Source organism: Artibeus jamaicensis, unplaced genomic scaffold (assembly GCF_021234435.1).
Source record: "Artibeus jamaicensis isolate MK-2021 breed Jamaican fruit bat unplaced genomic scaffold, CSHL_Jam_final scaffold_286, whole genome shotgun sequence".
Lineage (NCBI taxonomy): Eukaryota > Metazoa > Chordata > Mammalia > Chiroptera > Phyllostomidae > Artibeus > Artibeus jamaicensis.
In genome coordinates, this window is record NW_026522034.1 from 8,211,049 (window position 1) to 8,230,987 (window position 19,939).

The 19,939-nt window shown below is 41.3% G+C and overlaps 1 protein-coding gene across 4 annotated transcripts in view; it reads right to left on the reverse strand.

Moving 5' to 3' along the window:
• Positions 1-215: 215 nt before the first annotated feature.
• The window catches only part of KLHDC1 (kelch domain containing 1), an 81,191-nt gene continuing 61,467 nt past the window's right edge, over positions 216-19,939 (reverse strand). For 3 of the 4 annotated variants that reach the window (XM_053656882.1, XM_053656880.1, XM_053656879.1), the window contains exons 11-13: positions 15,995-16,079; positions 12,845-12,897; positions 216-2,025 (exon numbers count right to left, since the gene is read on the reverse strand). In XM_053656882.1, coding sequence (XP_053512857.1) covers positions 1,839-2,025; positions 12,845-12,897; positions 15,995-16,079 — 325 coding nt within the window. In that variant the 3' untranslated portion in view covers positions 216-1,838. The remainder of the gene's footprint in view (positions 2,026-12,844; positions 12,898-15,994; positions 16,080-19,939) is intronic. The other variant, XM_053656883.1, reaches the window with a different exon arrangement.

Below are 19,939 nucleotides of genomic sequence, written 5' to 3' on the forward strand. Positions count from 1 at the left end.
GTGTATTAGAGTGGCTACTGCAACTTTTAATGTCCTAAGTAAACCGTTTAAGAATAGAAGTGCTTTTCTAAGAGGCTAGAGAAGGCATTCATATAATCCAGAAGCCATTTAAAAAAAGCGTTCGGTCCACTCAGTGTCACCTATCCAGTAGCTTTTGGTATTTTCCCCTTAAATAGGAAATGCTGATACTGAAGCTCATCGTAATAAAACATTACTTACAAGATGCATATTACCTGTGAGATTCACTCTTTCAATTTTTTATTCGGCCTAAACATAGTAAGAAAAATGAAACTTTACACTGAAATATTGTTTGTACAATCAACTCTAATAACTGGTTCACACTAACCAGTGTGAAAATGGGAAAATAGTAAATCTATAGTTTGTATAATAAATAAAATGTTAACAAAATGTTTCAGTACATAAATAGAAGCTTTACCCATCCAAAATACAATACATATATATAAAATATATCTCTAAAATGTAATGAGATACTTCAAATTACTATAATTTTCATTATAAATTATACATACATTTCAATATTTGCTCTCACCTTTTAAATTTCAGAGATAATTTGTATAGTGGTATTGTGGAGAGTAGTTTTATATACCAAGCCTTTCAGTAATATATTGTTATTCAGTGGAAGAATATGACTGATAATATGCACAATTTCTTAATTATGGCAAAATTACTCTTTTAAAGAATATAAAGCTACAGTGTTTTATTTCTGTTTAGGCAGTTAATACTGAAAATAAATAGGAACATAACACATTTTCAATATTCTTAAGCATCGACTTTGTAGAATGGGGTGGGCAAAATTGAGGAGTTTCAATACAGGCAAATTACTACATTACCATTCCATTTCATTATTTATGAAAATTACTGTAGAAGCACTCTCCCAAGGCAAAATATATTTTAATGTGTCTCAACAATTAATAAATATACTGCCTCTCAATAATTCAAAGCCTGTATGACAAATCTCCATTTTAGAAACTTTAAAACATGGTCTTCATATATATATAGAGAGAGACTAATATATAGAGAGACCATAAACTAATACACTATAGACATATTAGTCTATTAGTCTTTATAAATACATATAGATAGGTATATATCTGTCTATCTATCTATCTATCTATCTATCTATCTATAAGTTTGGACAGACTAATAAATTAGGGGTAACAGAAAGCAATTGAATACATTTATTTTCCTACTCAAATAAAGGTCGAAGAAAACCTACAGAAAGAACAAGGGAAAGCTGCGTTAATGCCTGAGACTGCTTTCCTAGGTGAGTGCCAAAGGCAGGCACTCGGCATCTAACACTACATCAGTGTTTGCCTATTTTATAATCAGGCCAGCTGGATTAGGAGATGTTATTTAAGATGTTAGTTAAATAACTAAGTTATTTAATGAGAAGATTTAGGTAATTATAAAGTGACTTGAGAAAATCTATTCCTTTTAAAAGTTGGTATGTCCTGTTTTTATGTATCATTATCATTAATTTATATATCATTATGATTTCTAAAGTCCTTGAGTAATTTCTTACTCCCCTCAAATTTGTACAATCTTTCCAGTAACGGATACACAATGACTTAAATCTCCTACAACTGTACTTACTTTCAGAAGGTATATTTTTCTGCAATTCATAAAGAATTTATTTTAGAAATATAAATTAATCTGCCATTAACACCTCATTCCCATATATCCCATCCATGTAATCACTTTAACATAACATTTTTGCTTCAAATTTTATCTTCCAAACAAAGGCTCCAGTTTGGGGTATAAATATACAGGCTGATTTAAATGTTTAAACACACTAAATATAGAGAGTATATAACAATTTAATTCCTACAGATCCGCTGACACCTATTTTCTGTTTCTTCTTTTTGGGCTCTTTGTTCGTCTCGGTGCTTAGCTGCAGTCCAAAATGTGATTTTTTTGAGTACTTGTTGCAGAAGTTTAGGAGGTAATAAAGCTATATGACTTTCTAAAATTACAGCATTTTTACCAATGCAGTCAAGGCATGACCTGTAAATGAAACATAGCAGAATTATTCATTTTTAATTGATAAAGTATATGTGGGTAAGTTTCTTAAAAATAAAAATCATTGAAAAGATTTTCCATAATAACATGTTTCCTTTGTGTTGTCTGGAGCGTGGCAGGGCAGGTGTGCTTTCCAGAGCACGGCCAGCTGCATGCTGTCATAGCACAGAGACTGCCTCTGATCAAGACCCCACGAAAACAGATGACAATTTAGCACGCATAATATTCTTTAAAGAAGTTTCCGACTTAATTTCAAAGCAGGTTAGTCTGTTCAAAGCAGACCCCTTCTCACCTATCCTTGCAGCCCAATACCCGTTTACTCTGGTTTTTTTCTTCCAACACTCCAAGATGAGGCATCTGACATCCATGCTTACGTAACAAGATTGGGTCTTCCCTTTACTTTGGGACTCTCTGTAAGTCTGGGTATTTGTCAGGGAGTCCCATTAGCTGCCTGGACTGGGGGGGAGGGGGCCCAGGGTGCAAATTTGGAGACTAGTGGCTGCCAAGTGATTTGGGACTCTTCTCGGACTCTCAGCACCTCCCGTCGTCTTCACACTTGATTGAATCACTGTGTTTTCTGGTTGAGGTTACAATCCCAGGTCACAGTTTAGTTCATCAGGAATTAAGGTGACTTCTGGTTTACAGAGCTGTGTCTGCTAAAGGTGCCTTCTGGTTATTGTGACACTACAGATCTGTCTGCCTGAATGGGGGGAAAAGCCTTCATTTTGGGAAACAGCACTTTGGGGCAAATTTTGGCTCATTGGTCGACCTATGCTTATAAACCTGTGACTAAAAAGAAAGTGGAGTTTATTGTAATACTGTTTGGCTTATGTATTACATGATACAGACTCAGGAGAATGCTAACTGTTGAATGGGTCTTTGAATTACTGTAACATACTGTAACTACAGCTATTTTGTCAAAGGTCTGGGAAGTGGGACAAATGTCTTAATTAGAAACTTTTATGAGTTTACATAATCCGGATGCAGGATTAAAAGGAAGTAGATTAATGGTCCAGAGAAAAGGGAATTTGCCTGTGAAAGATAGCAGAAGCTCAGAATAGAGGAACCAGAAAGATCTGGATATCATGGTTGCTGTGAGCGTGGTCAGGGTTCCCACGGCCCCTCCAGCCCTAGGGGATCTTCCTCCTTACTCGGCTGAGTGAACTGGGGAAAGTGACCCTGAACTGGTCTCACCATCTTGAACCTGTCAGGGAACCAAACTCGGTGCAGGAAAAGCCCTTACAAGGTCAGGGAAGTACCCTTTCCGAAAACTTCCGGGGAGAGTAGGGCCAGAGGGCCAGTTCATTGGGTATTATTGGGAACATACTCCATTTTCTACATCAGATCTGTTAAACTGGAAAAATTCTGAAAGGACCAGAGTATATATCCCTTTAGAATGGACGAAGGAGTGCACCAGGCTCTTGAGTCCCTGAAGCTGCACCTGGCTTCTGCACCAGCCCAGGGGCTTCCAAACCTACTAAAGGCCTCTCAGTTCATGAAAGGCAGGGCATTGCCCTAGGAGTCCTCACCCAAATGCTTAGTGACATGCTGCAACCCATCGCTTAACTTGTCAAGGAAAACTAGATCACACTGTCCAGCGGTGGCCAGCCTGCCTGAGAGCTGTGGCAGCCACCTGTGAGCTCTTACAGGAAGCTGAAAATTTTCCCTGGGACAGCCTATCACCGTTTATGCACCCCAGCAAGTGTTGAGCCTGCTGGAGCAAGAGGGAAATTTGTGGCTCACTGCTGGAAGAAGGGGCAGGTACCAAGACATTCTTCTCGACAATCCCAATGTCTCCCTCAAAACTGTAAGTTAAATCCTGCCTCTGTTCTCCCAGAGTCTGACTTGGCTGTGCTAATACATGACTGTGCTGAGATAACTGATGAAGTGCATTCTAGCAGAATTGATTTACAGTCCTATCCTCCTGAAGAGGCAGGCTGCACCCTATACAGATGGAAACAGCTACATGGACAAAGGAAGCAGAAAGGCTGGGTATGCAGTTGTGAGTCTGGAAAGAACAGTAGAGGCCAAGGCCTTGCCGCCAGGAACCTCTGCTCAGAAAGCCAAACTGTTTGCACTGACGAGGGCACTGGAATTGTTGCATGAAAAGAGAGTGAATGTGTACATCGACTCAAGGTAAGCTTTCCTAATTTTGCAACCACGTGGTCTCATCTTGAAGAAAAAAGAACTGTTAACCTCCAATAAAAAGGAGATTGAGCATGCCACAGAAAATTTTAAATTATTAAAAGCTGTTCTAGGTGGCAGTAACCTGTAAAGGTGGCAGTAATGCACTGCCCGGGGCACCAGAAAGAGGACGCTGAAGTGACTAGAGGAAACTGGCTGATGGAGCAGTGAAAGAGGCTGCTAAAGGGACGTTTATAATGCCTTTGGTGCCTGTTACAGACTTGTCACAATTTGACCCTGAGTATTTGACCGCAGACTTAGAGAAAGCTGAGAGCTAGAGTTTTGATGAAGGAGGACCTGACAGTGGATGGGGAAAGAATAAGAAAGGAGCTATACTGCCTCCTGAACATTTAGTAGAGCCAGTCATGAAGCATGTGCATGAGGCCACTCACTATGGAAGAGACTCATTAACCACCTATGTCAAACCATGGCCCACAGAACCCGGAATTTCTGAAGCCATATGAAAAATAATTGTTAGATGTGTTTTGTGCCAGAACAACCCCAAGACAGATCCCCATCCAAAGAAAGAAGGGAAACAATACCAAGGACAGAGCCCACTTGAGGACTGGCAAATAGACTTTACCCAGATGCCAAGCGTCCGAGGTGGGAAAATTTGCCAGTCTTCATTGACATCTTTTCAGGATGGACAGGAGCCTGTCCCACCAGAATGGAGAAATCCTCGAGGTAGTGAAAAGCTTACTGGAGGAAGTAATTCCTCACGTTGGCCTACCCAGCAGCATCTAGAGCGATAATGAACCTGCTTTTATTTCAGAAATTACACAGAAGGTTAGTAAATTTCTAGGAATCAAATGGGGACTCCACACAGCATGGAAACCTCAGGCTTCTTGGAAGGTAGAGAGATGAATCACACCTTGAAGAAAAGTATAGCCAAGCTGTGTCAGGAAACTCATCTCCATTGGGATCCAGCTTTGCCTATTGCCGTGCTCAGGATAAGGGTGGCTCCTCGTAGTGGGATTCAGTTAAGTCCTTATGAAACCATTTCGGGCTATGATTGGAGTGGGAGCGGTGTATATAGATCAAGAAGTGAAGATAAAGAAATATGTAAATTTAAGTCAGATGTTAGCTGTAATTAATGACCTTGCTTGTACTACTGACCTGTCCTCTGGCAGGTCTGGCTCCATTCCTTTGAGCCTGGAGATAAGGGGCTACTCAAGACTGGACGACAGCATCTCCAGAGAGCCAACCAGAAGAAAAGCAGACTGAACCTTGGGACGTACTCCTCCCCACCCCCACCATGGTGAAGTTGGCAGGAATAAAACCTTGGATTCATCGCCCCAGAATAAAGAAAGAATTGCAGGAACAACGGACCACTGAACCCCAAGAAGACCTGAAAGTCATCTTTCAAAAACAATGACATATTCTTTTCATTACTTTCTGTTTAAATTCACGTTTTGGAGAACTTGTTCCTTTCAAATTAGATGAAAATATTTGGGTATATTTAGCAAAATGTTCTAAACATCTCTGACTCTTCTCTTGCAGGAGGAACTTATGTTGAACAAACTTTCACTACATGTCTTACAGATGTTTGTACTTCCCTGGAAAGCTTTTACTGATATTTATAATTGGGGACCTGTGGTAACTCTCAAAGACAGGGAAATGTTTTCCTTATAAGCCACTAATGTGGCCCCAGCTGAAGGCATACAACTTTTGTCAACTGTGCTAAAACTGTTTTGTGCTTTATCATCACTTGTTGTTGCACACAATGCGCCCCCTTATGTGGATCTGCAGTTAAATGTATTCCTAAGCCCCCTACCAGACGGTCTAATGCTAAGATACGCGCTCAACAGCAAAGTGAGAACTTCCACATGAAACTGATCTCACAGAAATAAGATATTTTAACAGTGGGGGAATGATGTAAGACTCAAGAGTGTGAAAATTTTAGTTTAAGTAATAGTCAGTAAGCCTAGTAGTTAACGCATGTGAAAAGCTATAGTTTCAGGAACTGCAGGTACGACCCACCCTGACTCCAGGAGACCACAAGCCATTGGCCTTTGTGCTCCAGGAGAGACCATAAGCAGCCAAGGTGGTATCTGAGCCACTGTGTTCCAGGGAGAGACAGTCTGCCCCCCAGGACACAGATAAAGAAAACTGCCCAGGACACAGATAAAGAAATGACCAGACCGCAGCTTTTATCTGATTAACCTCTTTCTTGAATTCCAAAATGCTTACCTATACTTTTTTCCCTTGAATTACAACCCCCTTACCTACACTTTTCTTTTCCTTATAAAAAGGGTCAGTTGAAAATGGAATTTGAGGATGTCTGTTAGGGCACAAACCCGCCATCTTCTCAGATCACCAACCATCTGAATAAAGCGTCCACAAAGATTCAATCCCTGTCTCCGCTTATTGGGTCTGGGAGGTGACAGGCAGCACAACTGCCGGCTTATCTGGTTTCACAAATGTAATTTCCTTTTTATCTTAAGCTACCTGTAAGACGGTTTTGTGCTTTAAAACCAAAAGAAACTAGATTAAGGTAAGAACCATCAAAAAAGCATCTTTCACCTAAAACTTTAATTCAAAGAGGTAAATATTTTATAGAAGTTGTAGAAATAGCCCTGACTGGTGTGGCTCAGTGGGTTGGGTGTTACTGCAAACCAAAAGGCCGACAGTTTGATCCTGGTCAGGCGCAGGCCTGGGGTGCAGCGCAGGTCCTCGGCTGGGGCCCTGTGAGAGGCAGCCAATCGATGCATCTCTCACACATCAGTGTTTCTCTCCCTCTCTTTCTCCCTCCCTTCCACTCTCTCTCTTTAAAAATAATAGGGTCATTGGATTCTGCTGTGGTTAATCTCAGTTGTCATTTTTGTAAGGATTTACACTCTAGGATTTTACAAGGATTTACACTTCTTCCACACTTTCATGAAGCCTTTTCTCTCTACTCTGAAAATGCTCCATGAGAAGAGTGAACATTTTCTACATCAATACAGAAGTACCAGATGAAATGAGTCTTATATCTGATGCAGATTTAACTCTGCTGCTATGGAAACAGCGCAGCTCCTGTGCCCCTTCCACGAGGGGGGAAGGGAAGTGTCAGACGAGGAGACAGACTCTCATGACATTCCATTCACTGACTCAACAGATATTTATTAGTGTGCACTACATATTAGCACTGGCTTAGGAGTAGGAAACCCAACACTGAAAAGAACTCTACTTCAGCCTTCAAGATTACAATTTAGCGAAAAATATAAACATGTTGTGCCTGGGATAAAGGGAAGCTCCCATGACAGGCACAGGTCCTGCGGAAATCAGGTAGAAGAGGAACCGAGCCGGCCTTTGGAAGCCAGGCCACGTTTCCAGATGGGCGGTCCACGCTGAGACCACGGGAGTCTCAGTAATGCGTTCCGGGTGGAGAAACCACACCAGCAAAACCCCAGTGAGGTGAAATAAGATTTACTACAGAGGAACCGTGTCCTGTTCATCTTTGTTGTTCCCCAGTGAGTACTAAATGCCTTCTGACTTTGAATTTAAAATAAAATGGCCACACTTGCTGCACTGTGGACAACTAATTGTGGTGCACATGCTTCTCAAAATCAACACGACTAGACTGACGCATCCACGTTTTGATGCGCTCAGTACCCAAAGGGCCTGTGCCCAGTGGCAGAAGCACTGCACTAGTTGCAGAGCACGATACCAAGAAACCTGACTGTCACCCTTAGTCCCGGCCTCAAATACAGGCCCACCCAGTGTGTCCTTTTGCTTTCTCCCATTTCCACACCAGCTCATCTTCCCCATCACTGTTTATCTTTGGGGAGGACAGACTGTCCCAGGATGTGACCACCGCCTGACCAATGAGCTGGACCTGGGCCAGAATGGGGAGTGCTTCTCACAACCCTCCCACCCGCCTTAGAGACCATCTGATCCTAATTGCTGTTTGTTACGTCATAAACCACAGTGTTCCCCTACTTTGCACTGCTGGTTCCTGGAACAAGGCCATTATCTTGAGCTGCACAAACGTGTAAGTAATTCACATAAGTAGCAGCATTCACATTTGAGTACCTGTTACTGTCTGCCACTTTATCCCATATAATTCTTTGGTGCCTGTCAAGTGGTGTGGGGATCCATTTCATTTTATAGCCACTGAAGATGTACCTCCTATATGAGTTTCCTTCGATAAATTCCATTAATTATGAGACTGGAGTGGCCAGCCTCTTTCTTCAGTCTTTCCCTGTCCTCTGCTCACAGAGATTTTCAGTCCTGTGACCTTTTCCCTGGGTCTGTGCGCGGTGACAATAGTACCTTCCAAATCTCTCCTTTGTGCTTTTCAGAGTGCCAGCTGTGTCTACAAACACCCCTGCTTCTTCTGACTTTGTCCTAGCCTCAATTGAAAGTTAAAAAAAATTGCTTTGTGTGTAGGACTTTCTGTCCTAGCTTTAATTGAAAGTTAAGAAAATTGCTTTGTAAGAAAAAGAGTAAAATTTTCCCTCACCTCCCCTTTCACAGTCAAGGAGCTAGTGTTCATATTCTGCTTCAAGCCTGCTATCACTTCACTGCCACGCATTGCCACCTACTAACCTCCTTCCTATTCATTACCACCCCCGACCCCATCCATGCTGAGGACTCTGATCCTGGCTACCACAATCTTGTCTCTTGACTGATTTTAGCATCTTTGTGGAAAAACATTTAATTCTTTTTTTTTAATTAAAATATTTTATTATTTATTATTAGAGAAAGGGGGAAAGTGGGAGAAAGAGAAAGAGAGAAATGCAATGTGTGAGAGATACATTGATCATTGTCTCTCACACACCCCCTACTGGGGACCTGGCCCACAACCCTGGCATGTGCCCTGACTGGGAATCCAACCAGCAGCCCTTTGGCTCACAGGCTGGCACTCAATCCACTGAGCCACAACAGCCAGGGCAAAAACCTTTTTATTCTTTATGACCTCACTCAGGACAGTTCGACTTCTGAAATCTTAAACTTCCATACTCTCCTCTTGGACCATAATCCTTGCATCCTTTTAATTTTTACACTCCTTTATCTTTTGACTTGTCCTGGTTCACCAAATAACCAGACTCCTCCAGTTTTAACTTTCTTTCCTATCCGGCTTAGTCCATATGCACTTCATTCTCTTGCAAAAAATCTTAATCCCCCTCTCCACTGTCCCTCTTGTTACACCATCCTGGCTAAATTCCAACCACAGGTAAATTCAGCGAGTATCTCCTTTCTGCACCCGCACCCTGGCTGCTCAGTGCCGCTGGAGGACTGTGCGCCTGTGCACACTGCTCACTGCTCACTGACGACTGAGTCTAGTGTACCTCAGCCGCGCCCTCTTCTGTGCCCAGCACTGCTCTGTCACATCTGTCAGCATCTCTCAGCCACGTCAGCAGCTATTTCAAATTTCAGCACTCTTCTTAAATTCACATCCTCATCTCTCTGCTTTCTTATCAGATGACCTCACTATCAGCCAAAACTACCTCAATGCCCTGTCCCCAACCAACAAATTATTTTTTCTTTATACTTACTCTCCCCACCCTATTTTAAAAGTATTCTTGCTCCAGTCAAGGGCCAATTCAATTTACCTGTTCACTAAAATACACCTCCTTAAGACTATGCTCTGCTCGTTTGCCTTCACTTCCTGTGTTTCCAGCAATGTACTCCCACTGGTTTCTTCCCCTCAGCATGTGAACAAATATGCTCAGTCCTTCCTTGGTCCTGGTGTTCATACCTGGAAGTCATCTTGGCTTCCGCCTTCACCTTACCAACAATTTCCTAGTATTGCCAAACTCCAAGGCATGTTTCTTAATTAATTCATTAATTCGTTCATTTCTTCCTTCTTTCCTTCCTCCCTCCCTTCATTCCTTTAATTGATTTGACAGTGAAAGAGAGGGAGAGACAGAGAGAAAAAGAAACATTGACTTGTCGTTCCACTTACCTATGAATTCATTGGTTGATTCTTGTATGTGCCCTCACTGGGGATTGAACCTGCAACCTTAGCATATTCGGATGACATTCTTGGCATATCAGGACTGAGTTACTCAGCCAAGACCTCCCAGGCTCTTTTCAATCCAGATATTCTGTAATCTCTCTACAAGTGGTCTCTCCATCTTGAATTCTCTTCTCCTGCAGGTGTCGTATCCCCATTATCTCCTGGTTCACCTTTGACATTTCTGGTCACTTTCTGCCTCCTTTTCCTCTACCTGCTCCTCAAACATTACGAGCTCTCAATGCTTAATTGTTGACTTCATCCTTATGATAGTAAGGATGAACTCTTCCTTCCTGGGCAAAGCTAACCCACATCGTTTATATTGTTGGAATTCTTATTCCAACAATCTTTAAATCATTATGTGTAGCCCAGACCTCTCTTCACATATTTCCTATTTGATGAACAGCTCCACTTAGAGGTCCCCTAAGGACTTCAACTTAGTATGTCCTAAACCAAATTTACCATTTCTACCCCATCCCACCTTGAACTCTACTGCCTTCTCCCTATTCCCTCTACCACTAACTCTTCCCTCCTCTTTCATCTACCACACCCATGTTTCCCTTCTAAGTACCCCCACCTCCCTCCCTTCTCCAGCTCCACTGCCGTTTTCTAGATCAGACTCTCACCTTGTGCCTGACCACTGCAACAGTCTCTACCGACTTTCCTAACCCGGTTTCATAGCCCTCCTGTGTCTCATCCACACTGTTGCCAGAGACTTTTTCTAACTTGTGGTATGATTATCTCATTCCTCTACTTCCAACTTTTCAGTGCTTCCTGATCTCCTACAAGCTAATGTAAACTCCTCTGCATGAGAGACAAAGTGCTCAGATGACACATGGGTTCTGATTTCTTGTCCAACCTCATCTCTTACAACTCCCCCCTCATACTTATATCCCAGGAATACTCAAGAACTCAGTTTCCAAGGCACATCATATATAATGCTAGCATCTCTGCACTGCCTGTTCATAGTAAATTCTCGTCTCAAACCCTTCTTCTGAAAGACTTCCCTAGCCTTCACAATCTTAACCATGTGGAGAGAGAGCCTTCCTCTCTAGTATTCTCATAAACCGTCTATATGTGCCTCTTAAAGCAATTTTCAATTTTCTACTATAGTTGTTTGAATGCTTGCCTTCTGTATTATTAGCAATTTAAGGGAAAGGTGATTTTCAATTTCATAGCAATGTGCCTCCCCATGGTGGGCACTCAAATACTTTATTTCTTGATCCTTGGATATGGGGAATGTGCTGTCTACTTAGGGAGAGCAGTTATGTTGCTCACAGCAAAAGTTAAGCAACAATTCACTGCAGTATAAATCACCAGAGTAGCAATCCTTAAACTCTGCCTGCACATTAGAACGACCTTGGGAGCATTCAAAAATTGCACATGACACTCCAGGCCAGTTAAACCACAATCTGTGGTGATGGAAGCCAGGCATCAATATGTTTTAAAGTTCCACACGAGATTCTCCTGTGCTGCAAGTGTAGGAAACACTGTGCTGACAGAAAGGGCAGTTAGGAAAGATTTTAGGGAGGTCCAGTTTGAGCTAGTTCATTGGTTTTCAAGTGATTCAAGCTGTAAGATGTCTGGAAGTTACAGCATCCTCCCTGACATACAGCACGTCACCTCTCTCTGTCTCCCTGTTTCTCTGTCCCTGGTGCCTTCACCCGTGTCACTCCTACTACACACAATACCCACACTTCTTCACTGGGCAACTGCTGCTTCACTGAAACCCTTCCTCCCAACCTTCACCAGCAGGAACAGGGGCTTCTTCCACGATCCTCCGACTAAACATTGCGTACCTTCTTTTTAAAGCAAGAGTATATGAGCTAAGTCTGTCAGTTACACCACCAATTCAATAACAGCTTTGAAGTTATAAAAAAAGAAATTGTACTAAATTAAAAGCTTGTATATGTGTTTACATTCTGACTTCAGAAAAGTCAAAATAAGAAAAAAGTCAGGCTTAGAATCAAGGAAATACAGTGTGATTAGTATTCCCAGATAAACTAAATGCAATTTTACAATCAGAACAAAAATGTGAGTATACTATATATTTTGTTTTAAAAACAACATTGGCCCTGGCTGGTGTGGTTCAGTGGACTGAGTGCCGGCCTGCAAACCAAAGTGTCACCAGTTCGATTCCCAGTCTAGAGCACATGCCTGGATTTTGGGCCAGGTCCCAGTAGGGGGCACGTGAAAGGCAATTATACACTGATGTTTCTCTCCCTCTCTTTCACCCTTCCCTTCTCTAAAAATAAATAAAATCTTAAAGAAAAATACAAATAACATTGGTGTATGTTTCACCATTACAAATTTGATTATACTCTTAGGATGATTTAAACATTAAAAAAAATTCAAGTAATAAACTACCTGAAAAATATTACTAAATTTCCCCCAAATCAGGCAGAAATAATTTATTATATATTAATAGCATACATATTAAAAATAATGAATTTCAGCCCTGGCTGGTGTAGCTCAGTGGATTGACTACGGGCCTGTGAACCAAAAGATTGCTGATTTGATTCCCAGTCAGGGCACAGGCCTGGGTTGCAGGCCAGGTTCCCAGTAGGGGGCACTTCAGAGGCAACCACACAATGATGTTTCTCTCCCTCTCTTTCTCCCTCCCTTCCCCTCTCTCTAAAAATATATAAAATCTTAAAAAAAAATAATGAATTTACTTACCTGACTAGTGAATACGGTTGTGTTTGAAAGATCAATAAATCATTACAGTGACCCTAATCAACATAAAAAAGAGTTATCAACATTTTTTAATAAAAATAACAATGCCAAAGAATAGGAGGGGCAGGGAGAGTGGGTGTGGGAAGCACAGGGTGAGTAGGGCAGGGGAAAGCAATGGGGGGAAAGTGGAGACGACAGTGACTGAACAATAAAAAATTTTTAAATAGAATAACTGCATTAATATTGAATATTTTTATTTTATAAATGTAAGAAATTATATAAAGCTGCAAATAAATCTCTCTCTGGCTATGGACACACATACACACATGCACATATAAACATACACATACATACAAATATCTATATCCACACAAATTTTAGAAACATGGTTACCATATTTTCAGTGACCCAATTTTTACCTAACCACAGTCTAGATAACCAAATTTAAAAATCAGAAACGTGTTTTTCTCTTAGAACAGCAAGTTTAAAATGCCAGTGTAGTGGTTTTCAAACTTTTTTGTTTTTTAAGCAGAACATTTTTCATCCAAATTACTCTTATTTTTAAATCTTCTCTTTATCCCATCTCCCTTTTCCAGGTGGTCCCAGTGTAACAGGGTGTAAGCCAGGGGACCCCCAAATAGGGATTTGTAATGGGGTCCAGAACTCAGGGTGTCCAGGAAATATTAAAAAATACAGAATGTCCTCACCCCCACAGGTCTGAGCTGGGGGGATGGGACACATGGAGCAGGGCCCTTGAGAGCTGTTCTGCATAGCAACTGTTTTGCAAATAACCTCAGGCATGGTCATTTAACATAACTATAAGTTTTTTTAAGATGTATTTATTTATGGAGAGAGGCACAGAGGAGAAAGAAGGGGGGGAGAAACATCAATGTGTGGTTGCCCCTCATACCCCTTCTACTGGGGACCTGGCCTGCACCAGGCATATGCCCGACTGGGAATCAAACCATGACCCTTTGGTTTGTAGGCCCGAGCTCAATCCACTGAGCTATACCAGCCAGGGTTATCTATGAGTTTTAACTGGTTTCATGGATATGTTAAATCGCTGTATCTGTGCTTTGAGCCAGAAAGATGAGAGTGACTTCCACCCAGGATGTAACTGGGAGGCAGCTCCCCCTGGTTACAGGGCCTGCATGAGAGCTTGGAGATGATTGGCTCCATCCACGAGGCCACACCTGCCTGGACTTACTATGGCAGCCCAGAAAAGCTGGAAAAACACAAGAATGCTGGCAGGTGTAGCTTACTGTGGGAGAGGTCAGAAATGGGGCTGCAGAGCAAGACTGGTGCTGGGATTTAAACCCAGGCATGGCAGCCATGCTAGAAGAGAACCATGCAGCTTTAGGGCTCCCTTTGCCACACAGCTTAGGAAGCTGGGAAGCAAGATGTAGCATCCATGCAGAACTGTCTCTCAGCAGCTTGGAAAAATGCAGGAGAGACGCTGTGGGAAGGAAAGGTGTGAAAGGACTCTTGCTGGTGGGCCACGAGAAGGTGCCATATGGGTTTGGAATAGGAACTAGAGATCCCAGTGACACAGCTGATGGTGCTGGGATCCGAGAGAGGCCTTCCAGCTGAGCACAGATTACTGGGAAGAACCGAGGGCTACTTGAGCCACAGACTTCTATTTCTTTTCCTGAGATATGGTACCTAGGAGTAGGTAAAGGGGAAGAAAGGATTGTGTGTGTTTGTGGGTGTTTTAAGGGACTTTGGGATCTTAACGGAGACATTGTCATTATTCCTAAGTCTGTATAACTTTTGAATAAATAACTCCTTTCCTTTTCACCAGTCTCTGGCATTGAGAGCTATAATTCCCCGGCACTGGGCAAGGCGAGCCTAGTGCAGGGAGACCCTGGGAGAAAGGGGGGGTCCATTCGGTAATAGTATTTTGTTCCCCGCCCACCCCGCAAGTCCATTCTGTAATATCAGGACTTTCTGGGAATTCTTCATTTGAAAATCACAGATCTAAAAGATTTTCTAAATATGATTTTCTCATTTGAAAATTAATGTGGAAAAATCAGCGGAAAATTTCCCTAATCCTCTCAAATAGGTCTTTAGAATTTCATAATTATCATGATTTTAATCAGAATTCCTATTTTAATGATAAAATTTATGTCCTAAGTGAAGACTTCTAGTGCCCAGAAACAGATGAACCACTAAATTTGTTTCTTAATTAAATGCAAAGTTGTGGTTTTCATCTCTTTTTGAAGCAGTGCATTCTCAGCCAAAGAAAGTTCTGAAACTTTCAGTATATATAACTTTTAAATTGAAGGCCTCAGGACTATAAAATAAACAAGTTACCTGGAGAGAAGCTACCTGTTTCAGGGTTTGCCATGCTATTCTGTAGGAGCAGCTCTGGAAACAAGTACGCCCAAGGAAATGAAAGGGAATGGGCCCCACCTTGGCTGGACCCTGGCTTGTTGTACCCACCCCTCCACGGAGGCTCGGTCCTGCTATGCCTAAGTGTTCATCCGAACCAGAGCAACCAGTCCTGAAATCCTGTCCCATCACATCTGAAAAAGGAGGGTGGCCACCCTGCTCTGAATTTCCCAAGGTGCTAGGAATTAAAGAACAATGCCCTCCAAATGCTACCCATTTATTCCTTTGACCTTAGTTTTATCAGATTTTGAAACAAATACCTTCATGCAAATGTAAAACAGGTGAAGCAGTGGCAAAAGATGCATATAATAAAAAGAAAATACACTAAGCATTTCAAAGTAGTTTTGAGGAAAAAAGCTAGCAGTAATGATGTTCTAGTTATTGTTAGGAGGCAAATTTCATAAGCACTTTTTACACTAAGTTGTTTACATATACCTCATATATTTGTTTTATGTATCAAGTAGTTCAATAAAATTATAAGCACCCATACCATGGAAAAGCTCAAAGAAAAAATGAAAAGCCATCCTGAAACCTTTTCTTAATAACTTGACTAATGAAGTTAATAGATCTATTTTGATTTGCAAACCTAAGATCCTGAAATACTTCACAAAAGCCACTTACTCTGAAGATTAGTCACACCACAGAGTAACATTTCATGTCTTTCCATATTTTGCAATGTGGGAATACTAACATTCTTATTGAACAACCATTTAGGCTGAATAACACAATTAGAGGAAATATTTAGATAAGAAATTTTCTTACTGTATCCAAGGAAAGTAAATCATCTTTGCTTCCACCAAATACCATTATTTCATTTTCTTTTCCCAAACAGGCAGTGTGCCATAACCTATGATTGAAAAGTATAAACAGTGAAATACTATCAAAGAAGAAACTACATCACAGATACATATCTTCAGTTGCACAGTCTAAAATGTAACCTATTTCAAAAGGCATTACCGAACTCCAAAGTTTGGAGTTTGATATTCTCAAAGAAGACAGATTTTAAAGATCCTTCTAGGATCACCAGAGAATTAGATTTTAGAGTTCATTAAGTCACATCATTTAAGGAGATGATCCCCAATAACTTTCCCATTTCATCCCACAACTTTTTCTAATCTCTCTAACTCAGATATTAAAATAATTTATCACAAAAACATTTTAGAAAGAAAAACAAAAACATTTTATCACAAAAACATTTTAGAAAGAAAACATTTTAGATTAGCAAAAATAGACACCTTTCCCATTTTTCTTACTACTCTCTGCCATGCTCCTGTCCTCATTATTGACTCCTGTTCCCTCTTCCCCATCACCTAACAAATCCGACTGGGCATTTTCTTTTTATTTACATTGTCACACTGCTCATCACTCTGGGTACAGAATACCACACATGTTCCTCATCTTTCTGTCTGTAACGTCAGCTACATATTGATAAGTATTTGTCAAATATTGTTTTTAACCACAGACATCTCCTGATCAAGATGCACCTGTGCCATTTTTCTTAACAATATTTATGACCGAGAACTATTTGTTTTCCATAAAACTATAATGAACTCTTGCTTCTCCCCAAATGAACCCTCTACTTCAGCCAACTTTATTTATTTGCTTTTCCTAAAAATGAAGCATCCATCTGACTCTGTTCACCCAGTTTCCAAGTCTTAGAATGAGAAGTCATTCTCCTATGGCCTAAAAAAAAAAAAAAAAACCAGGCTCAAAATCCCCAAATGGAGCAAGGAGCCCTAGATCCACACCAGGCCCCCCAGCCCAGGATTCCAATGCCAAGAAGATAAGTCCCCAAAACTTCTGGCTGTGAAAACCAGTTGGGGATTCAGTCTGTGGAGGAGGCTGCTGGAGCCCTAAGCAGTTCCTCTTGGGGAACCCACACACAGACTCACCTATTCAGACTCGCTCCCTCTGAGCTCTAGCACAGGGGTGGCAGCTTGAAGGGCAACAGTGGCATATAGGGAGATACTGCAGTGTCTGGCATCAGGGCAAGCACAGCCCATTGTCCCTCTGCTGAGCCCTCCCCCAACAAAGCCAGTAGACTGGTGCCCTATCTGAGATTATATCAACCTGGCTAACACTGTGTGACCCACCCTGGAGATCACTTGATTTAGGGGCCTACACAAACTGCTTTGCCATAAGAATGGCTGGTCTTGGCTCCTAAAACCTATCAAACAAGCAACAGATGGCTTCAGTGAGCCCTAGCAGCAGCCAGATTAGTCATAGTTTGGCTTCACTTGGGAATATCCAAGCCCAGCACAAGTAACAGCCATATCAGATTGTTTTATAGCTCAAGCAGGGTGCCCTGGGTAAAACACAGGTGGGATCAGACCTTGACCTGCACCACCCAGGAATCCCTGGGGCCAATAAACCCAGTGGACAGCTATAAACCAAGTTGGAGCACCCCCACCCTGCCCCTGCACAGCTGATCCTCCACAGAGAATGGAGGTTGGTGGTCAGTGGTCACAGCCAGTCCTAGCAGCTGACTGGCCTGGGTAAATCCCTCCCATTGATCCGCCAACAGCAACCAAGGCTCAACTACAAGAGGAGGGTATACTCAGCCCACACAAAGGGTACACTTCGAGTACCCATCTTGGGTGATAGGGGAGGCTATGCCACTGGACCCTACAAGACACCTACTACATTAGGCCATACTAGCAAGACACAGACTCAAAGGACTTCTACTAATACATAGAAACAAACATAGGGAAGCTGCCAAAATGAGGAGACAAAGACACATGGCCCAAATGAAAGAAGAGATGAAAACTCTAGAAAGAGAACTAAACAAAATAGAGATAAGCAATCTATCAGATGCAGAGTTCAAAACATTTGTTATAAGGATGTTCAAGGAACTTAGCGAGGACCTCAGCAACATAAAAAAAGACCCAGTCAAAAACAAAGGCTACACTAATCGAAATAAAGAACAATTTACAAGGAAACAACAGGAGAATGGATGAAGCCAAGAATCAAATCAATAGTACAGAACATAAGGAGGCAAAACAACAACAACCATGCAGAACAAGAAGAAAAAAATTAAAAAAAAAATGAGGATAGTATAAACCTCTGGGACAACTTTAAGAGGTCCAACATTCACCTCATTGGGGTGCCAGAAAAAGAATTGAAAGAGCAAGAAATTAGAAATCTATCTGAAAAAATAGTGCAAGACAACGTCCCTAATCTGGTGAAGGAACTAGACATGCAAGTCCAGGAAGCAGAAAGAGACCCAATTATGATGGATGCAAAGAGGCCCACTCCAAGACACATTATTATTAAAAGGCCAAAGGTTAAAGATAAAGATAGACTCTCAAAAGCAGCATGAGAAAAGAAGTCAGTTACTGGAAATTTGCCAGATGGGAGGGAGAGGAGAAGAATGGGTGATGGAGTGAGGGGATTAAGAAGTACAAATAGGTAGTTACAGAATAGCTATGGGGATGTACAGCACTATACAGGAAATGGAGTAGCCAAAGAACTTATATGCATGACCCATGGACATGAACAATGGTGGGGGGATTGCCTGAGAAAGTAGGGGTTGCTGGGTGGAGGGGAGCAAAGAGGGAAAGATCAGGACAACTGTAATAGCATAATCAATAATATATAATTTAAAAAAATTCCCAAATGCTGCCCAAACTGGCTGTCACCCTCTCTGTTTAGCACCTTTCAACATTTATGTGTTCATTTTATAATCTAACTTACATTTGGTGATAAACTGCTCTATATACTGCTTTAATTGTTTGATGTGTCTTTTGCTCCCCACAAAAAGATCTAAGGTGAAAAGCTGCTGCACTGGTGTGCTGGAACCAGTTAATTGGCCAGTTAAAGCTGACTCTGCATCTCCATCCGACTCCATGTTCAGTGACATCATATTGGTAGTTTGAAACCAGCCATGGTGGAAACCAGCAAAAGATACATATTATGGCTTTTTAAAAATTTTGTTTTTCCTGGGCAGCAGTGTTAACTATTTACCAGCACATCATTGGAGCTTGGGTAATCTAATTATATGTTTCTCTTTAAAAATGCCTATTATGGTATTCTGTATCCAGCAGGTGATCAAAAACTTTTGATTAACAAAAGCAAAAACAAAATGCCACCATAATTTATTCAGTGATCAAATAAGCAAATTATTTCATAAAGGAGTAGAGCATCTAACATTGTTTTGAAAAAGCTCAATTTTTCTGAGGGCTTAAACTATCAGAATAAAAAATACACATAAATTTCTCAATTTTAAAAGATAAGTTGAGTGTTTCCAAAGCCATTGCTTTAATTCTGAAAGTACTTTATTTCTCTTAAAGACCAAATTGCTGAGTTAACAAATTCCCCAAATAATTACACATTATCACCTTTTATTACCACATAACTTATATTAGTACATTAATATTTTTTACTTAACTTCCACAAGTGCAAACAGTGAGATTATGTACAACTTGTTAAAGCCTTTCCTCAAACAAATCATGACACATTCAATGACAACTGCACTTTGGACCCAGGATAGAAGTGAGTCACTAGAGACTCTTTGTTTGGGAACTACTCTGCCCAATTCTCCAACTTGTATGTTAGACCATAATGTGACATAAATCTTCAGCAACACTCAGGTGATGTTTTGGGGTTGGAGTTGGGAACAAGAAGAGGGACTGGGTAAAAGAGGTAGAATGAATATGATGGAGTACTCAGATATGGGCGGCTTAACTTATTGGAGAGAAGGCCAGGTAA